General features: G+C 38.6%; 1 protein-coding gene across 9 annotated transcripts in view; it reads right to left on the bottom strand.

The window, feature by feature from the left end:
• Positions 1–426: 426 nt before the first annotated feature.
• Positions 427–18,542, bottom strand: part of cadpsb (Ca2+-dependent activator protein for secretion b) — a 102,027-nt gene continuing 83,911 nt past the window's right edge. For 3 of the 9 annotated variants that reach the window (XM_036570950.1, XM_036570951.1, XM_036570952.1), the window contains 11 exons: positions 15,963–16,069; positions 12,615–12,771; positions 12,333–12,474; positions 7,587–7,742; positions 7,149–7,296; positions 6,556–6,630; positions 6,354–6,437; positions 6,217–6,249; positions 5,994–6,101; positions 1,738–1,842; positions 427–888 (listed from right to left, as the gene is read on the bottom strand). In XM_036570950.1, the coding sequence (XP_036426843.1) occupies positions 712–888; positions 1,738–1,842; positions 5,994–6,101; positions 6,217–6,249; positions 6,354–6,437; positions 6,556–6,630; positions 7,149–7,296; positions 7,587–7,742; positions 12,333–12,474; positions 12,615–12,771; positions 15,963–16,069 (1,292 nt within the window). In that variant the 3' untranslated portion in view covers positions 427–711. Of the gene's footprint in view, positions 889–1,737; positions 1,843–5,993; positions 6,102–6,216; positions 6,250–6,353; positions 6,438–6,555; positions 6,631–7,148; positions 7,297–7,586; positions 7,743–11,018; positions 11,181–12,332; positions 12,475–12,614; positions 12,772–14,963; positions 14,973–15,430; positions 15,461–15,962; positions 16,070–17,647; positions 17,681–18,542 lie in introns of all 9 variants that reach the window. The other 6 variants (XM_036570954.1, XM_036570946.1, XM_036570945.1 and 3 more) reach the window with 3 other exon arrangements.

Genomic DNA, 18,542 nt, shown 5'->3' with positions numbered 1-18,542 from the left:
ATGAATGCGAGACAATGCCTTGTAGGTGACTTGCAACATAAGATCCTCAGAAGAGTCACAGAGCCTCAGCACAAATAAATAAAATAAAATAAAGTTGGTACATCTTTATGAAAGTGTGCAGACACAGAGGACATTTACAGTTAACAGCTTTTAACTTAAATACAGAAGTTCATTTTCAGTTTTGAAGCAGTTGGCATCCACTTTAAAAACAGACAAGACAAAGGAAAGGATCCATACACTCATCTTCACGACAATGTACCATTAATGTATGTAAGAGTACGTCAAAGAAGCGCCATATATGTTATCGCATTGGACAGGGACACACCTAATAATCTCACTCGACATTGTCAAACAAATGGTACTCCATATTGCTTAGGAACACATAGAAAGAAATTCCCAAATAAATCAGTCCAAAAAATCTGGTAGTTTTTTTCTTAACTCTTTATTATATCATCACACAGCTAAAATTGTCAATCATGTTCTTGTAACTTTTTTAAAGTTTCTTTTTTAGTATAATTACTAGATTTTTCTTGACTTTAGCTCTGTTTGTGGGCATTTCGAGCTGATGGGGAGGTCCTAGAATGGCTAACTGGAGTAATCAGAGTTGGTACATGCATCTTCTGTTACCAGGCTAAGTTGGGGTAGGGTAGGGCGGTGTGGATGGGGTAGGTTCCAGGTTGGTGGGGGCAGGGCACCTGGTGGGTTGGTGCTTTAATCATCCTCCTTATCCTCTTCGTCGCTGTCCTTCATGGAAATGCCCTGCATGCCTCCTTCTCGGACCGAGGCGGTTGCCTCTTCCAGGGTGAGCCGGTTCCGTACCGTATCGTACATCTTGCTGTTCAGTGTTGAGTCAAGCACGCCTTGCAGCCTAAAGTCTCGATATTTTTTCTACAAAGTGCAAGAAAAGTCAAATTCTATTGAACGTGCGCAGCCACATAGTATCCTATCTGCACAAACCAACGTCCTAGTGAAAATATTATAGTATTTTCCAAATGTATCACAGCATCAGAGAACATTCAGTTAGAATTAATAAAGGTTAACCAATGCTTTTCATGCACTGCTACTCAATGCTAAAATAATGTCTTGCATACACTAAACTGACTTGTTTGGAGTGACCTGTTCAGTTTGTTCTGTTGTGTCATCTTAAAATTATACTAGGGGTGGGCAGTGTGCCAATATTGTATCATATAAATTAAATAATTTAATTAAACAAAAATCTATAAATGACATCCACACCACAATATGCTTTTCTGAGCATATTGTGGATACCAGTACTTAAAGAACACTGACCGACTGCATATTTCATTAATAACTGCATGTTTAATTAAAAACTAGTCTTATTTAATTTAATGCAGTGAACCTATATTCAATGTTTCTGATAGTATTTTTTAAGTATTCTCAGATTGTATTTTTGATATATTGCCCAGCCCTAATTATATCAACAGGGACCATACACAGCACTTTAAACTGAAAACAATCTGAAATGGCAGCAAAAGACTACATTGCTGTTAACTAAGCTTTGTTGTCTATAAACAGTGCTAAAATCAATACTGTTCAATGACATTACAGCCTCTATGCCTGTACAGACAATACACTGCCCACCATTACAACATAACACAACCTCACAATAGGGAAAAAACCTAAGACCTGAAGCAGATTAGGATGCTTAGCTCCCAGCACTTACAGTATTTCTACAATTTTTTTAAAAAAAAGGTGAATTTTCCCTGTACGCAGTACCTTTACAATCCTGATGAGGATTTTGAGCTGGTAGACATGGAGCTGTTGGTCCATTCGGTCAGTGAGCCAAGTCCCCAGGAGATTCATGGTGGCTGTGTACCATTGCTGCAATGCACACAAACACAGCGTTCTCCAGCAACACACACACACACACGAACAAACCCATGCAAGAGACCAGAGTGTCTAGACGTACATGTAGACATAAATATATAAATATAAATATTTGTATTCACACTAACATACTCACACGCACGTATGCCCACTCTCAGACACATACACACATGCACACACACACCCACACACACACATATACACCATTATGCATGCAGAGACAAGCACATACACACACAAAACACACAAAGTGCATACCAACAAAGACACAATCACACCCTCACTTAGCACTAGGTTAGTCAGGCCATTTTAAATTAATTTACAGAGCCAGCAATATGACCATCTGTAAAAAAGTACATAAATCATGCATTAATGTGTTGCATAATTAACAACATAATAAACACTTGAATTGTATTTTTCTTAACATATATACAGCATAGTCTGGGAGTTAAAACGAGCATGTTCAGATCAGAAGTCTGAAGATTATTAAAAATTTAAAGGTAGGCCTAAATCCAGCTGCAGAACTGTTGTGTTTTTAAAATGTCCACAATTACAGTAAAGAGATAAATTCAGATTAATTCATGTTATTTTTTTTGGCCTTTGCCAGTCTTTTAACATAACTATGCTGAATGTGATAAACAAAACCTTGAAATGAAAGCATTTATCCATGCTATTAACCTTAAAATGCAAATATTTTACATACATCCCCAAATCCAACAGAACATTTTCAAGTCAAAGCAGCAAACTTTAGTATGATCATAACCATAAAACTTGGAAATCAATATATAAAAGTGAGAGTGAGAGGAATCTGCAGGCAAAGAGGGTTTGTACTGTTATCTTAAACCATTTCTGTTCTGCTATATTGTATAAATGCGAATATACTTAAAATGCGAATCTGAAGACAATGTGCTTTGGGAACTCTTGAAATCTCAGAATGCCATACATTCTACTTATAGTTCAAAGAGAACAGCACATGTGTTGTGTAATGGATGATGTTGTAATCTCTTACAGAGAAAAAAAAACAGTAACAGGATTCTGTGGAGTGACTCGGCATATTTGAGCATTTTGAAGTGGGTTTTTTCCATGAGGGGTTAGGATTACCTAAGAGTTTAAGATAGGAGAGCTAATCAGTCTTTTACTGTTTGAATGATGTTCACTATTACACATTACAACATGGAAACCTGAGTAAAATCCTCAGTTGTTCCAATTTCTAATTCAAGTGAAAATTCTGATTCTTCCAATAATTCTGACACCAGAACTCAGCAGTAGTTGGCTATCTGAATCAGTGGATTATAGGAATGATCAGTGATTGCTTTGACCAGGAATTGACAAACCTATGTTGTGATTTGCTAATTTGAAGAGTGATTAGATTGGTGATTTACATTTGGCCGAGTTGTTTATTGTTTGGTGATTTGGTTGGTGATTGGCTGATTTGTTTGCTTGCATGTCCACTTCAAACAGTTGATTGGTCGGAGCGTGCAGTGCATGCAGAAGGAGCAGGTGAGTGGGTGGGGCAGAGAGCTGTGTGTGTGTATGACGTGGAAACTTTAGGAGGTGGGTCATGCTAGTAGATGTACACAGGAAGATTATTTGATTAGAAATCATGCCACTCAACAGAATGTGATCAAACAGTAGGACATCTAGAGATAAGTTCCACTTTGTTATAAAAGGAGGGTGTGGTGGTATTGTCTTGAGGATGGAAAGTATAGAATAGAATAGAATAGAATAGAATAGAACAGAATAGAATAGAAGAGAATAGAAAGTGATGTTAAAATATGAATAGAATTGACAGAGATAACTTGAAAAGATGAGTATGACTTGTGAGAGATCTGTAAGACATCAGCTGTTTTTAAATATGCATGCTTGCCTCCTTTCACTTCACATATCTACCAGCACTGAGTCCCTATACTGGACTCAGTAGAGCTATTTAACAGTTTTATATGGGATATATGAATTTGCTTTTGATGTACTTTGTGTGATAAAACCCATTTTTAGGCATAAACAAAATCTTTACAGTGCTCACGTCTTACTTTATCTTAATCACTGCAACAACATAACTTATTCTGATCTAGCTACATGAGAAAACCTCATTTTGTTTGTCGAATATAATTAGTATCACAGTGCATGCTAAAAATACCAAAAAATGAGCCACACATACACCTAGGGAATGCAAGTATGCAGATTGGGAAACAGCTTTTATGGATTTAATGTGATATTCAGCTTGGGAAATGAAAGGCTGTAGGTCCTTTAATGTCTCCCAATAATTTAGAGATTGCAAACTTGTATAGATATAATCCATTTGGATATGTCCAAAAGTTTTCAGACACCTGCTCAACTAGCATTTCTTCTGAAATCAAGGGTTTTAATAGGGAGGTTGTTCCCCCTTTGCTGCAGTAACAGCATCTTCTCTCCTGAAAAGGCTTTACAAGAGATGCTGGAACATTTCTGGAGTGTATTAAGCCACAAGAGCATTAGTGAGGTACTAATGCTGAATGATTAGCTCTAGATCACAAACACAACTTTATACCGCTCTAGCTGATGCTTAGCATTGGTCATGGTGACCTTAGGCTCATATGTGGCTGTTCCAGAGCGTTCCATATTATTAGCAATTCTTTCTTTATGGATAGCAAGTGTGTGTGCTCAATGGAACGCCTGTGTAAGCAATGACTGCACCTTGAAGTAGCCGAATTCACTAATTAGTATCCAGATACTTTTGGACATATAGGGCCAGTTCTACATACAGGGATTAAGCCTAGTCACTTTATTTTCCTTTTCATTCCAAATGCTGTGTAGCCCAGGACTAGGCTTAATCCCTGGTCGGGAAACCAGCCCATAGTGTATGTCCATTTAAATGGGCAAAAATGGATACCCTGAGCCATTATATTATATATATTAAAATAATATGATTAATAGGGGTGTAGCAATACACTCAGCTCACATGACTTGCATTAGATGGCATAATTATTAAAATGTTCATTCGCTGCTATGCACACTGTCACAGTTTTGCATTGTGATTTCACAGTGTCACAATGCATTGTTACACCCCTAATAACTAATTAGTCAAAAGATCTGTGCTTGGTTGGAGAACATACCAAGGACATACAACCTCATGTGTGAAAGTCTGATATGGAATGAAATTACAGCTAAAAGAACGGTTAAATGACTCAATGGATTGCAATTGTAGTTTAAAAGGAACAAGAAACACAAGCAGATCCATTAGTCATGCGTCATTAATGCTTGTCACATGTTCATGACACAAACAGGAAAAGCAGTAGGCACAGCACACCGCATTTCTCCTACACACTGAATTCAGGCACACCACACACATGCTGCTCTCCAGCTCTCACACACACTGCATATACCTTACCGTACTGTGCTGCATCTTGTCAAAATGCAACCACAAACTCAGAATGACCATACTCTCTAAAAGTTTCAACACACTGTTCTATTTTCTACACACGCGCACCCACACACACACACTCACACACATGAAAACAGCACAAATCTACTGTACACACAATAAACCTCCCACTACACACACACAGACACAATTGTGCAACACCAAGTCACAAAATGATTCACAAAGGATTATTTCTGAATGTAACAGTGCTCTCCAGTGTACGCCATCATTTTCATCAGTAATACTGTTAGTCTGTCAACTAATACCTTTGCTAAACATTATATTAACACTGTAGACAAACACCTGAATCCCATCCAATTCCTATAGAAATAGTTATTAATATGGAAAACAATGGCAATAAATTTCTTCACACCTTTCATTCACTGTCTTTGAGAGCACTGTCTTGAATAATCCACTTGGTGGTGGTGGTGACACTTTGCCTCGTGAGCTCTGAGCACAAAGGTCCAACAAACAGTAGCTAACGCAACATCATAGCACGAAGGTGCAACTCATTGTGGCAAATGCAACACCAGAGCACAGAGGGCTGAACGAGAAATCACAGCAATGAGACACTGAGGAGTGAGAGAGCGAGACCCTCGGGAAAAGACTGGCCTTATCTGTCAGGATGGAACGATTCAGAGCACAGCACTCAAAATGTGACTTATCCCTCATATGCCCCATTGTTTTGCCACATTTTGGATGGAACCTCCCCTGTTAGGCATGGAGGAGACGGCATCTTACTTACATCAAATAACCTCTCTATATACACCTCCTCATTGACCTTATCTCGCAGTATGTCCTGAGAGTGACGAACAAAGGTCACATAGCCATCAGCAACATCCATTCCTGGTTTCTGTAGAGGAGAGATTGCAAAGGGAGCTAGTTACTCATTGTATGACGATCAACAACAACAAAGAGGAGCCAGCTACAGAGCTGAATATTTTTAATTAAATTTGTTTAATACTTACAGGGACATCCACATACTTTGAAGCTGCTTTCACCTGAAAACAAATAGAAGTTTCACATAAGGGTTTATAGCTTCTAGATTAATAATAGTAATAATAGTAAAACCATAACAGCATCTGAGAAAATAACTAAATCTCACCGTAAAGGAGAGGAAGGATGAGAACAGAGTTCCCTCATCATACCTGGAGATCTTGGCTAGAACACTTTCCAGAATTGCCACAAACTGTACAAATGATATAAATATGACATATAATCTAAAACAGGTGAGTGACCATACAACAACACAACTCAAAATACATATTCAACCAACATATCCAACAAAATATTCAATTAAAAATTACCTTAGCCACCAAAAGATTAATCATGTCCTTCACACTCTCTTCTATAAGGTCATCGATTTTAGAGTGATACTGTTTCTAAAAAGTAAAAACAGATTTGAAGACATAAGTAAATCATTATATCGTACACATTTGAAAACAGATGGTATGGCAGATATAAGACCTCAAGATTTAAACACACTGTTCTGCTTTCTACAATACATTTCTAATATTCAGTGTAAACGGACCAATAAGAAGAAAAGAAAATCAGAAATTGTAAATAACGAGAAATAGTGATGTCATGATGTGATGTTCATGTCAGGAAGTAGAAAGGTCACACTGATTTTTAAGCATTCAAATTTCTTTGTCTGTGGTTGGTACTGAACACTCAGGTATAAGATGCTGGTACAAGGAAGTCAGTAGGGAGCTGATAATATAGTGTGATGAGCAGTATGGCCTAAACGTTATTAGTTGTTCCTCTTTGTTCCTCAGTAGAACATTTTTTTAGCTTGTGATGCCAAGTTGAGAGGCAAATCACAGATGTATGCTTGCCAACCTTATATTCATATATTATTTTTTTTTTTTAAAGAAACAAACCAGACAGATCTTCTCATTACCTCCTGGCCCATCTCCATGGCACACAGTTTAGCTGACTGATCCTTGGCGTCCACCATCACATTAAACATGGTGCATAAGGACAGTGGGATGCGGAAGTCTGTTGAACGGCTACTCTTGGCCAGCTTAGATTCAAATGCTGCCCTTGTGCTAAAGCAAAGAGGGAACCAAAAAAAGTCATGAGTGCATTTGGGCCACAGTGTAAAGCTCTCTGGGTGCTTTACCTTATATCAGGAGTCTGCATTCTGAGAGATCCTGTCCACGATGGTTAATGGAAACTCATTTGTGTAAGGTTTAACGTGACTGATGGTTGGATTTAATCTGTAGATGTTATGCAGATTATGTTTAAACTTTTACAGATGCTAACTGTGCTATCGCTGAGTGAGGTTTTGTTATACTATGGTTAACCCCTTTAACTCTCACACCAAACATACACATACCGTTTAACACAGGACTCAATCATGTCGCTGGACATGAGCTTCATACGGTTGTCTAGGTGCTTGGCAAACTCCTCCTCAGGCCAGTGTAGGTCCCTGATGAACGTCTGCAGGGCATCAAGCTTCCAGAACAGATCTTCTGATGTCCCCGAGCCATTACTGCCAGGCACAGTAACACGTCAGAGGTCAGTGGTCACAACCTTTCCCAACAGGCTGCTTAGTAGAAGCAGCAATAAAAAGGTAGAGATATCACCATGACTACTCATAACATTTTTTTGATTATTTTAACCATGCACTGACATGTGGCCCAGAGGCCTGGTGAATCATACCAGTGTATTTAATTCACATGGAGAAGTTTCACATGATCAGTCAGTGTATGGTAAAATGGACAGGTGTGTTTCCAAAACACATCAATAACCTCGCACAGTTGCGTGGTTATTCACCCTTGAGAGGGCCTGGAATCATGCACACTTTGATTGGTCACATTTCTCTAGGGAAAGGGGGAAAGGGGCTTGGGAATGTCATGGTGAGAGAAGGCATGTAGAGGGAGGGTCACTAAGATTGTTTTCAGGAACCTGCTTTCATACACATAAAGCTGCATATCTACATAAGCTGAGCAACAACTTTGACAGTGACCAGTTCACTACTCTAGAGCCCTACCATTGTCTCATTAGTGCTACTGAATTACTTGTTAGCAATACGAACAGTTCTGAAGCCCCAAATAGTTTGATTTGCATGGACCACCATTTTCAGTGAAAGATGGAGAAGGCTACATTAACTGAGTAGGGCAAAGCCCAGAGGATGAACAGAAACACAAAGATCAGGCTCTCTCTCACCACCCATGCCCGACGAGGCTGACGGAGTTCCAGAGGTCAACACACACCATGCAGTCAACTCTGAAGACGCTGCCATCCTGAGTGGAGATAGATGGGACGGAAGGAGGAGGAGTGTTGTAAGGGTCAGGGAGGGGGGTGGTAGGCTACCACAGAGTTGAAACATAAGAGTAACTGTGGTTTCTAAAAGTAAGCAGCTATTGCCAATCTTGGTAGGGGTAAAGCCAAGTAACAGAATATGAACAGTGTCAATAGCTGTTTAGATTTTGGTTCACAGTGCTTTGCTACGTTACATGAGAGTTATGATATCAAGACTTTACTAGTATGAGATCTTTGTCGATTTTATGGTCCATACCACGGAATGTGGAATGCAGGTATGAAAATTTGAAGACCACTCTGATGTTTAAACTCAACGGTGGCTAACTTCTCCTGCCTTGGATGCCAGCTGCAGGCTGACATGAAGACTGCTTCAGAGCATTTTCTTCTAATACAATATGACCAAGCAGGAGGTCTATGACCAGGCAGGGAGTTCCACCAACCCACACCCACTGACACCTTTCAAACAAACCTGAACCCACTGATGACCCTTTAACAACCCCCTCCACCTGAAAGTCTGGATGGATCCTCTAAAAATGGATTTCTTACCACAGATGTCAAAGGTCCGCTACTCGATGCTGCTTCTACAGGTTTCTTAAGGTCAAGGACCACCTACACCCTAATGTCTCCGCATGATTAAGATGTACTCATTTTGGGGTCAGTAATGTTATATGAGCTGATGAGAGACTATCTGGAAAAGAACTAAAAACAGCCTTATGAAGGGCTGGGTGTCATAAACTCAAAAAGGTTCTGGAAGAACACAAATGAGTGACTTCAACTGCAGTCCTAACCTTAGGAATTAGAGGCAGATAGTGTGTTGAATGGGGAAATTTTCCTTAGTTGGAAGCAGGGAGACTTAGGGCTGACTGTTCGTAGGTTTGGGTTGCAATCCAGATCTCACCACCTCAGTCCCACCTCAATGGCATGCACATTGAGGAAAATGAAAAGCTTTTCAGTTCTCATTTCAAATAAACAAACAACATGGGCTTGACCCAAACCCCTTGCAATCTTCTTGGCATGAAAATGACTTGAAAGGCAGTAATTGCTGAACTTTTCTTTAGGCACAGATTCTTTGTTTATTTTAATTTTAGAATACAAATAATTTACCGCTTTCTACATTACAATACAATATGAATATAGTATAATGTTGATTATGCTGGCTTGACAAACACTGCTGTTAGCTTTATTCAGATAGCAGTTGGATGAAGTAGCCTATTTATACTGAAGTGGAGTGAAAGAAAAAGTGTACATCCATGAAACTGGGTTGTAATAAATGGGACAAGATTTTAAGCCTTTACTTGAAGTCAGGAAAACACAATTTTGGCCTTCCTTCTGTGCTAAGAGTGGGTCGCACAGGAGGTGGTAACAAGCACAATTTTAGACCAAAGTGGGTTCAAAACTACTGTTTCACCAGAGAATTTCTAATGTCATACCTCCTGTTGCGCCTTGCAATGTCAGTGCAAGTACAGTGATTTCTGGCCATGAAAACAACAACTGGTGAACAAACTGGCTTATGTCCAACCACATTAGCAATACACTTAAACCACTAAGGTACGCTTGTGCCTTCATGAAATCATCCTGATAGGCGTTATCTGAACTGCTCCAACCTCAAACTTAGAGCTCAGTCAATCTTCTATGCCAACTTCAAAGCGTAATCAATCTATTTTCACTTTACTTTAAATGATGTTATTACTTCTTTTCTCTTTTTTTTCAAAAATAATAGAATCAGATATATTTATAAATGGTGTTAAAAGTAGTCTTGGGACACCTCTATCATCATTTGTATTTTTGAATTATGTAATTTGTATATGGAAATTGTACCCTTTCATTCAAAAGTACACAATTTCATCTATAGCTATTTAATTAATCTGTCCAAAAAATATAGTCCCTTTGTAACAAAATGTACATTAATAATTCCAAAATCAAGTGGGAAAAGTGGGCTGAAGTTTTCGAAAGAGACAAAGTGTTCAAAATCTGCCACACTCTGGCCATCCAGTGAGCATCAGTTCTGCAAACTCATGAACTCCAAGACTAGAAGACAAGCTGTCATCTAACAGAAGGAATAGGCAACCAAATACTAACCTCAATAAAATACTGCTATTTATAATTTTTCTGATGGATACAAATGAATAAATGATATCTTTAGATTGGAAAGCAGTAAATAAGCAAGACATAAACCGTATTCAGTGAGTGTCCCAAGACTAGTTTTGACTGCATGATAACAAGAAAAGTAGACTGAGTGTTTTTTATGCTCCCAGGCCCCACACAGATCCTTTTGTTTAAACTACTCCTGTCAGTTCCTAACTATGAGCTATGATGTGGTTAGAAGGTTTTTTAAAGCAATTTAACCATGTTTCTCAAGCCAGTACAAAGTCTGTTTTCAAAAATTCCTTAACATTTTCTACTTTTTTTTATCCAAAGTTAACCAGCCTCAGGAGAACACTTTCATGCCAAGGGGGTACATTTTGAATTCATCAGATCTGATGTAAACTCATTGAATACACACTCAGAGTCATAAATAGCAGCCATCCAGGATGGAGTGGAAAAGCTAGGCATTTGTGGAAGGTTAACAGATAGTCCTGCTACTGGCACGGGAAGATTTGGTACTTTGGGAATTTGGAGGTTCACATTTGGTAGATTCACATTGGGCAGATTACTTGTTAAACTCCTGCAGAAACAGACAAAAAGAAACAAAAATCCATAACAGTGGCAATGTGGAATGCTGCAAAAAAGCAATGTAAGACATACAGTAAGAAAGTAACAAGAAGTAAGAAAAACTATATAAAGGAAAAGGCCATTTTCAGACATCCGAAAGTAGCAGACATAAAGAATCAGTTGTTAAATGTAGGGAAGGTCTCTAAAACATTGAAACAGAGGACCCACAGTAAAAAGAAACATGACTGATAATATAGACAAAAGCACATACATACAGATAAATAAAGAAACAGAAGCAGCATATTTCAATAGCAGGCACAAACAGCAGATTGACAGGTTAAACAGCCAGCGGTGAGAATTTAAAACACACAAGTAGAAGACAAACAAATAAAGAAAGCTGTTTTCTATGGTACTGTTGGGGTATGGTTAAAAGGGTATAAACTCCTTTTGTGTAGGCTTATGCGTCAGCTCTAGACAGTCATTCAACAAATTAGGGTTCAGAGGAGCATCTCTTTAGTTCAAAAAATATCGATGAGACTGGGTTAAAAAGAAAGCTTGCCAACCCCTCATCTAAACAGAATTATATCCAGCTAGGAAATGGTAAAATCAATATGCAAAGCAAAATCAGAGAGGCAGGAAAGAAAGAAGAACTGATTAGCACATAAAAGGCATCCTATTTCATTCAAGCACGCATTATGAGGGTTAGTTTACAAAACAAAAAGATGAAAACATGAAAGGCATTGACTGGAGTCTAGCCTGACAGAGCAAGGTTTCTTTTGGACTAAAATGAGCTCTGGTGACTCGCTGCTTATGATGAACAGAGATCAATGAAAAAGGTCAATCTGCTTGGACTTACTTAGACCCCCAGTTACAGTTCTATTGTTGTATTAAAAAACAACATGATTTAAATATATCCTAGAACTTTGTGATTTGTTGGAAAGTTAAACGTGGTCGAAAATGGACATCAGTGAAAACATAACTGAAGTTGCTTAATGCTAACTGCATGTGTTTCATGATGCCTCCAAACACTGGATGAAATGTATCATTCAGTATTTGCCAATACTGCTTCTTTGGGGCATTAGTGGCTCTAAATGATTGTGTCACGAAAGACCCTGCCTCACATTCACACCCAGCGATGTAGAGCGGGCAGGAAGTGGTGTCTTACTTCACAGGCTCCCATGACTCGCGCTCAAAGCCCCTGTGAATGGACTGAGAGATGGAGGACTCCATTAGATCAACATATCGCACCACGAGGGGGGCATAAAGGTCCTGCAGGTGCTTGTGGAACTTTCCATTGCACAGATGGTCTACGGGGAGAGAAAGAGACAATCTAAGATTTATTCAACCAAAGATCTATGACTTGTGTGTGCTGTTTACACAATCAGTAAGTACGACTGCAAGCGTCACCAATACACCAGTTAATTGCATCTAGTACAGGGATGCTTACAGTCAGTTCGTAGGAAGTCATTAAGGAGCTGGAAGAGAGGGAAACTGTCCCAGCTTTCAGGAGACTGGATCTCTAGAGCTGCGTCCATGTCCACGCCGTAGAGGGACAGGAAATGCTCAGCATGCTCCACCATCAGATCTGACCACCATGCAAAGGCCTTGTTTACCAAGGAGTGAAAAGGGGAAAAAGGACAGAGGGAGAGACAGAGTTAGAGTAGAGATGAGGTGATCTAACCAAAGGACAGGGAGTAAACTGGTTTCTGCCATGATAAGTTGCACAAAATTAAAAGAGTTCATTAGGAATGTTGCAACACAAAGATTTGTGGTCAGATTCTAAACTGGTGAGTCACTTGAATGTGGCCTCACCTAAAAATCACCTGCATTAAATGAACCCCTTGCTTCACTTAGAGTCTAGACCTGTTGTGCCTACACTGTACTATGTTAAATTAACATTGGTGTTATTGCTGTATTAAATATTGTAGATAGGGAAGATGAATATTGTAGTGAATATTTAAAAATATGGCACTCCTTTAACCAGTTTACACCAGTACAGATGATTGGTTTAGTCTAAGGAACCTCAAAATCTAGTTAATTTTTGTGTGAATTTGCAACACAGAAAAAAACATGCACGTTTCAGATTCTTTTATAAATTGTTTCTATGCTGCGTAAAATAATAGGGTGGCACTGGCCTAATGACTTAACAGAATGAATGACAGATGATTAGCTAGATACATTACCCTCTGAGGTCAAAACGTCAATCACAAATATATTGAGATTACACATACATGTGGATGGCCCTTAAATAAGAGGAACTATTATTTAGGAGCTATTATAAGAGCAACTATGATAATATTTAATATGTGTGTGTATATATATATATATATATATATATATATATATATATATATATATATATATATACACATAATATTTTTTTTCATTTTTAACAGACTACATCTGCATGTATCATAATTACCAAAATTTTGCCAGTCTTGTGTTGCAAATGTGCTACTATGTAAGAAGAAATCACTGTTTTTCACAAGGATTGTTTCTCATTTACAGCAAATCTACAATCAGTTGAGTCAAGATGCCAGAAGAGGTGCAGTTCTCATGCAGGTGAAGTAGAAATCGCTGCATGCTTTCGCTCTCCAGATGGAAGATGTAGTTGTTCAACCATTCACATCACTGCATCCCTGCCATTAGGATGGGGATGTGTCTCATCATCATGCAACCTTGCAAAACCTGGCATGCCTAAGACTGCAAGCATGCAACAAGCTTCTTAAAAAATGTATGAGAGCAGAAATAGTTTTTCTTTGTTGGTACGAATGAATAATTTTCTTTTGATCTGTGGTGGTGGGAAAAGGCTCGTATGCTCTCTCAGATGAACCAACTTGCGTGCAGTCTTGGCATCAATTACTTTTCTTCTTGCTAAAAGAAAAAAAAACCTGACCAGTGGCAAAGTCATTCAGGGAACTGATCAGCCTTTGAGAAGGTTAATCCTTCCCTTTGGTAGCATGCTGTTTCGTTGTTATATCCTGCAAACCCACTCCATTAGCCATATATATTTTTCCCCCCAAAAGATAAACTCAGCTGGAACTGGGTTTATAAACTAGGTCTAAACTTACCATTTCACTTACCTGGCCTACCCACAATTAACCTTTGAGTACATGACATTGACCAACATCTTAAATTATGAACAGAAAACAAAGCATTTGCTTGGGCAGCAGGGCAACGCATATGGCCGAGCTCTACCAGACACACAAATAGAAAGGGTAGCGATGTCAAATCCAATCAACTCCAAGATCCTTCCCCAAATCCTTTCTTACAATATGGAAAAATGTTGCCCTATGTTTAGCTAGACGACAAATATGACCTCATATTTGAGCTTATTTATTTGAAATAGTTTAGAAAAGTTCAAGGGAAGCAGCTAGGATGTGATTTTGGATTCAAGTGTATAGAGAGAAAGTAGACTTCAACTTTGGAAGGGAGTGGCAGAGAAACACTAGCAGGAGGGGGCAACTGACAGGGCAAACTGGGACAAGGCTAGGATAACAAAACTAGGGGATGGAGTGGTATATATATATATATACATTCCCCCTGGAAAAAGAAAAACTTTCCACCAGACCAACCCCCGAAACTTGGAATGCAAATCTTACAAACATTTTCTCCAGGAGAGACTGGACAGAGACAGTGCTAGCAAACTGGGACGCACCAAAGTCAGACACAATGTTAAAATTCCCCATACTGGGAGGAATAGGGAATTACAGGAATAGAGGCCCCACACAGCTCATGCACAAACCATTTTAGGGAACAAAGGGGCTAATTCATTGCATTCAGTTTGCTCACATACCTCTTTTCCCTGCCCAAGCCCAAAGGATGGATTGAGCGGTGAGAAAGACATGGAAATATTCAGTGACGTATGTGCAAATGGCTTAGGAAAGAAGATACTAAGATGAACTCAGGGAATTATAAAGATCAAAGGGATATTTTGGATTCTTCTGTGGAGGACCTCTGTTTACACCTTGTTATTCTGGCACATATTGCTCAGATTCTTAATATAAGCTTCTTAAGCATCCATGCTCTGCTCAAGCATGATTCACAGCAATAAAAAATAATACCTTTTATGGGTTTCACACCTTCACAGATGTATTAGACAAATGAAGTCATCTCATCAGTTCCACGCTCAACTTTAACTAACTGCCCCATTCACCCACCCCAAAAATGACAGTAAAGCCCCTAGCGTGACTTGACATGCTTAAGGGGAAAGATACACTATGTGATGAGGACTTAAAAAGGAAGGAAACATGGATACTGTACCGACTGGTCTCCTGTACTTGTGACCGCAGCCTGTTAAGCATATTCAAAAAAATAGAGTAAATCTGTAGAGCTCAGGAAGACCACGGGTTATCTAAATATAAAGTGCATGTACTGTAGTCATGCCAACCATGGATATTTCTGACCACTTGGTGGATGTAAACAACTAATGAATCATGCAGACTGGCTAATTGTTATGATGCACTAAATTTAAAACTCCTGTCCACCCCATTTGCTAATTTTTTTCATTTTACATGTCTATGCATTGTGCTTTTCCAGGGCAATTGCCTTGTATTTTGCAAAGATAAACATCCATGTTTTGAGGCTGTTTGTAAAGGGAAGATCCAGAAACAGAAGGTGAAAGAGACTGGATCATAAGACAGCATGTCCATCAAGTTTAATATAACAAACTGCGCTGTTACAAAGTGTGCAATTGCTATTAAGAGGAAATCTACTATTCATAGCAAGTTCTGAGACATTGGCTGCATAGAGAGGAGTAGGGACAATAAAAGAAATTAATGGAAGCCTTGCTCACCTCGGCATGATGGTCCTGATTCTGCTGGAGAACCTCTATGACTAACTCTGCCAGGCGGATGACGTGCTCCAGTTTTTTGGCAGGTGTAGCTAGGTTTGCTACATTCTCTGGAGCAGAAAAGTGTGGAAGAATAGAGGTCAACAGCAGTGCAATGATACTCTTTGGGATGAGACCTAAGCAGCTAAAATCAAACTGCCCCATTTTGCATGCAGAAACAGTAATGCAGTTGATGACACTAATTTAACATCTTAAGTAAAGAAGCATTCTTCAGGGGGTTAATGGTCATCTTTTCTTTTGGTGACCTTACTGATTTAACAAATTAGCTAGCCTAAAACTGCACCTTGTTTAAATGAGGCACTGTGGTGCATGCTTTCCGTTGTGAGGCATTTTAAAAGCCGCAATGGAAATATTAGCCTACTGCCAAAAACTTTCCATTGAGTATTCTTTTCAGGGAATGGCCAGTTCATCAGAATAGCACTTACAAAATATACAGGATTTTTATTATTTTTCATTTTCTAATCCTCTTTACAACTAAAGTTACCAAAAAGTAGCAATCCTGAACTGTTTGCAAATCACTTATTGCTAAATCTGTGGAAATACCACAAACAGCAGAGACAAATAGCAGATCAGACTGTGAGACATTTGATTCAATGAAATGAATGCAGGACACAGAAAGCTTTTGGTTATAACATATAATAAAACATTCTCTTAACAAGACAATTTTAATAAGACAGAATAACAAAAATACATAATGACAAGCAGCAAAATTGATGTCTCCATTGAAACATGAGCACCAATTTATGCAAACACTGACTGAAAATTATTTAACTTGCTGGGCCCTTTTGCTTATTCTGTTGCTTTTTTTGTTTTTTTTTTGTCAAAACTGGTTAACTGACTTGTAAGACTAAATGCTCTTATTAATTTTTTATAGTGTGTTTTAATGCAAAACTATAATACTGCAGATGATAAAAGTTATTGCTGATTTGTTCCTAAAGTCATGATGTCATCAACACAATATGATGAAGTAATGACAGTGGCTTTAATGACAATCTATGATTATCATCATCCAGTTTTCATACTTCATCCATTTTCAGGGTGTTAAACTGTTGTTAACGTTTTTGTTTTCCTTGTTGAGACATTTGGGCTTGTACTCATAAAATTCGAATCAAGTTAAAAAGATGACAACTAAATATAAAGGCCAAGAGACACATTCTTGGTCTTAATCCACATTAGTGAAACACATTAACTGCTTCATTGTGGAACATTTATAAAACCTATATTTGTACAGTTTAACACATTGAAAATGCTGTCACTGAGATATTTGTGATAGACAGTATTGCATAAAGAATTTACAGAACTCTTTGCTGGTAACTTCAAGTAATGATTTGCCCCATGGTCATAGCCAAACACAACTGCTGTGCAGGTTTTTAGAAGAATACTATCTTCACAAACAGTCTTCAACATTCACTATGGCTCAGAGAGAGGACAGACCATGCCAAAATTGCACAGAAGAAAGTCTTGTGTCAAGGGGTAAGGGTTTTTTTTTTGACTGATGATGTTAGGTCTCAGTTAGCTGTAGATGAGTGTGAAAGAGTAGAGACCGTGTTTGTGTTTGAGTGTTATATATAAGGTGTGCTGGGTTATATGTTGGAGGGGACAGAGGTTGATGTCAAATATGGCTTCACCTGGATCCCTTTGATCCTTTAGAGATTTCTCAACTTCAGAGAGAGAGAGAAAGGAAGAAAGAGAGAAAGAAAGAAAGAGAAAATGAAAAGAGAGAAACACAGAGTAATTATTAAGACTGATTTCCTGTAGCGATGTGTTTAAGTCTCGAAGTCAGTGACGGGTGTCACTCCTTGAGTTTTCAATCTTGACTGCACTTGTCTGGGATTTTTGGGAATTAGTAGGCAGACAAATCTCTTCAAAAATAAGTAAAACATCCAGCAACAAACAAGGACACAGACATTTACCTGGCAGAAAAAAAATCACAGTGAAGAAGCAACATGACACACTCAACAGAGAGACCACAGACCAGTCGTTGTCCTAACAAAACACTGACAACAGCTAGTGTAGTTGTGAACAGAACAAATTCATGAAATAGGCTCAAACACATATGACTCATTTCTCCACTGCTCTAGTCCAGATCTCCTGGCAGCTGAGTCACCTGCTGAAGTACTCTGGAATCCCCAGTGAAAGCAGCTAGCGCACTACAGCACAGACACATAAGCAGACAACTGAGAGAGATAAGCAAAAAGCAAAAATGCATTCAAGTCATGAGCATGAGCTTCAAATAAAAAAAGGACAAGAAGAAGCTGAACAGATGCTTAGTTGTGTTGTCACAAACAGATGTGCCATAACTGGCACATATTCCTGTCCACTCCATGGAATTACAATGAGTAGAAGGGACATAACCCACTGGATGGCCAAATAAATCATACATGACACTGAATAACATAACAAGGGTTCATTCCTATCGTACCACAAGCATGAGCCTACTATATGGAAGTGAAATATATGGCAATCTACTTGGCGGGAAAATGCAAATTTGTTCCAAGTCAGAAGCCAAATTAAAGACTTTAA

The sequence above is a fragment of the Colossoma macropomum genome, unplaced genomic scaffold (genome assembly GCF_904425465.1).
Source record: "Colossoma macropomum unplaced genomic scaffold, Colossoma_macropomum, whole genome shotgun sequence".
Classification (NCBI taxonomy): Eukaryota; Metazoa; Chordata; class Actinopteri; order Characiformes; family Serrasalmidae; genus Colossoma; species Colossoma macropomum.
The sequence above is the reverse complement of the archived record's forward strand: the minus strand, read 5'-3'. Positions and strand labels throughout refer to the sequence as shown.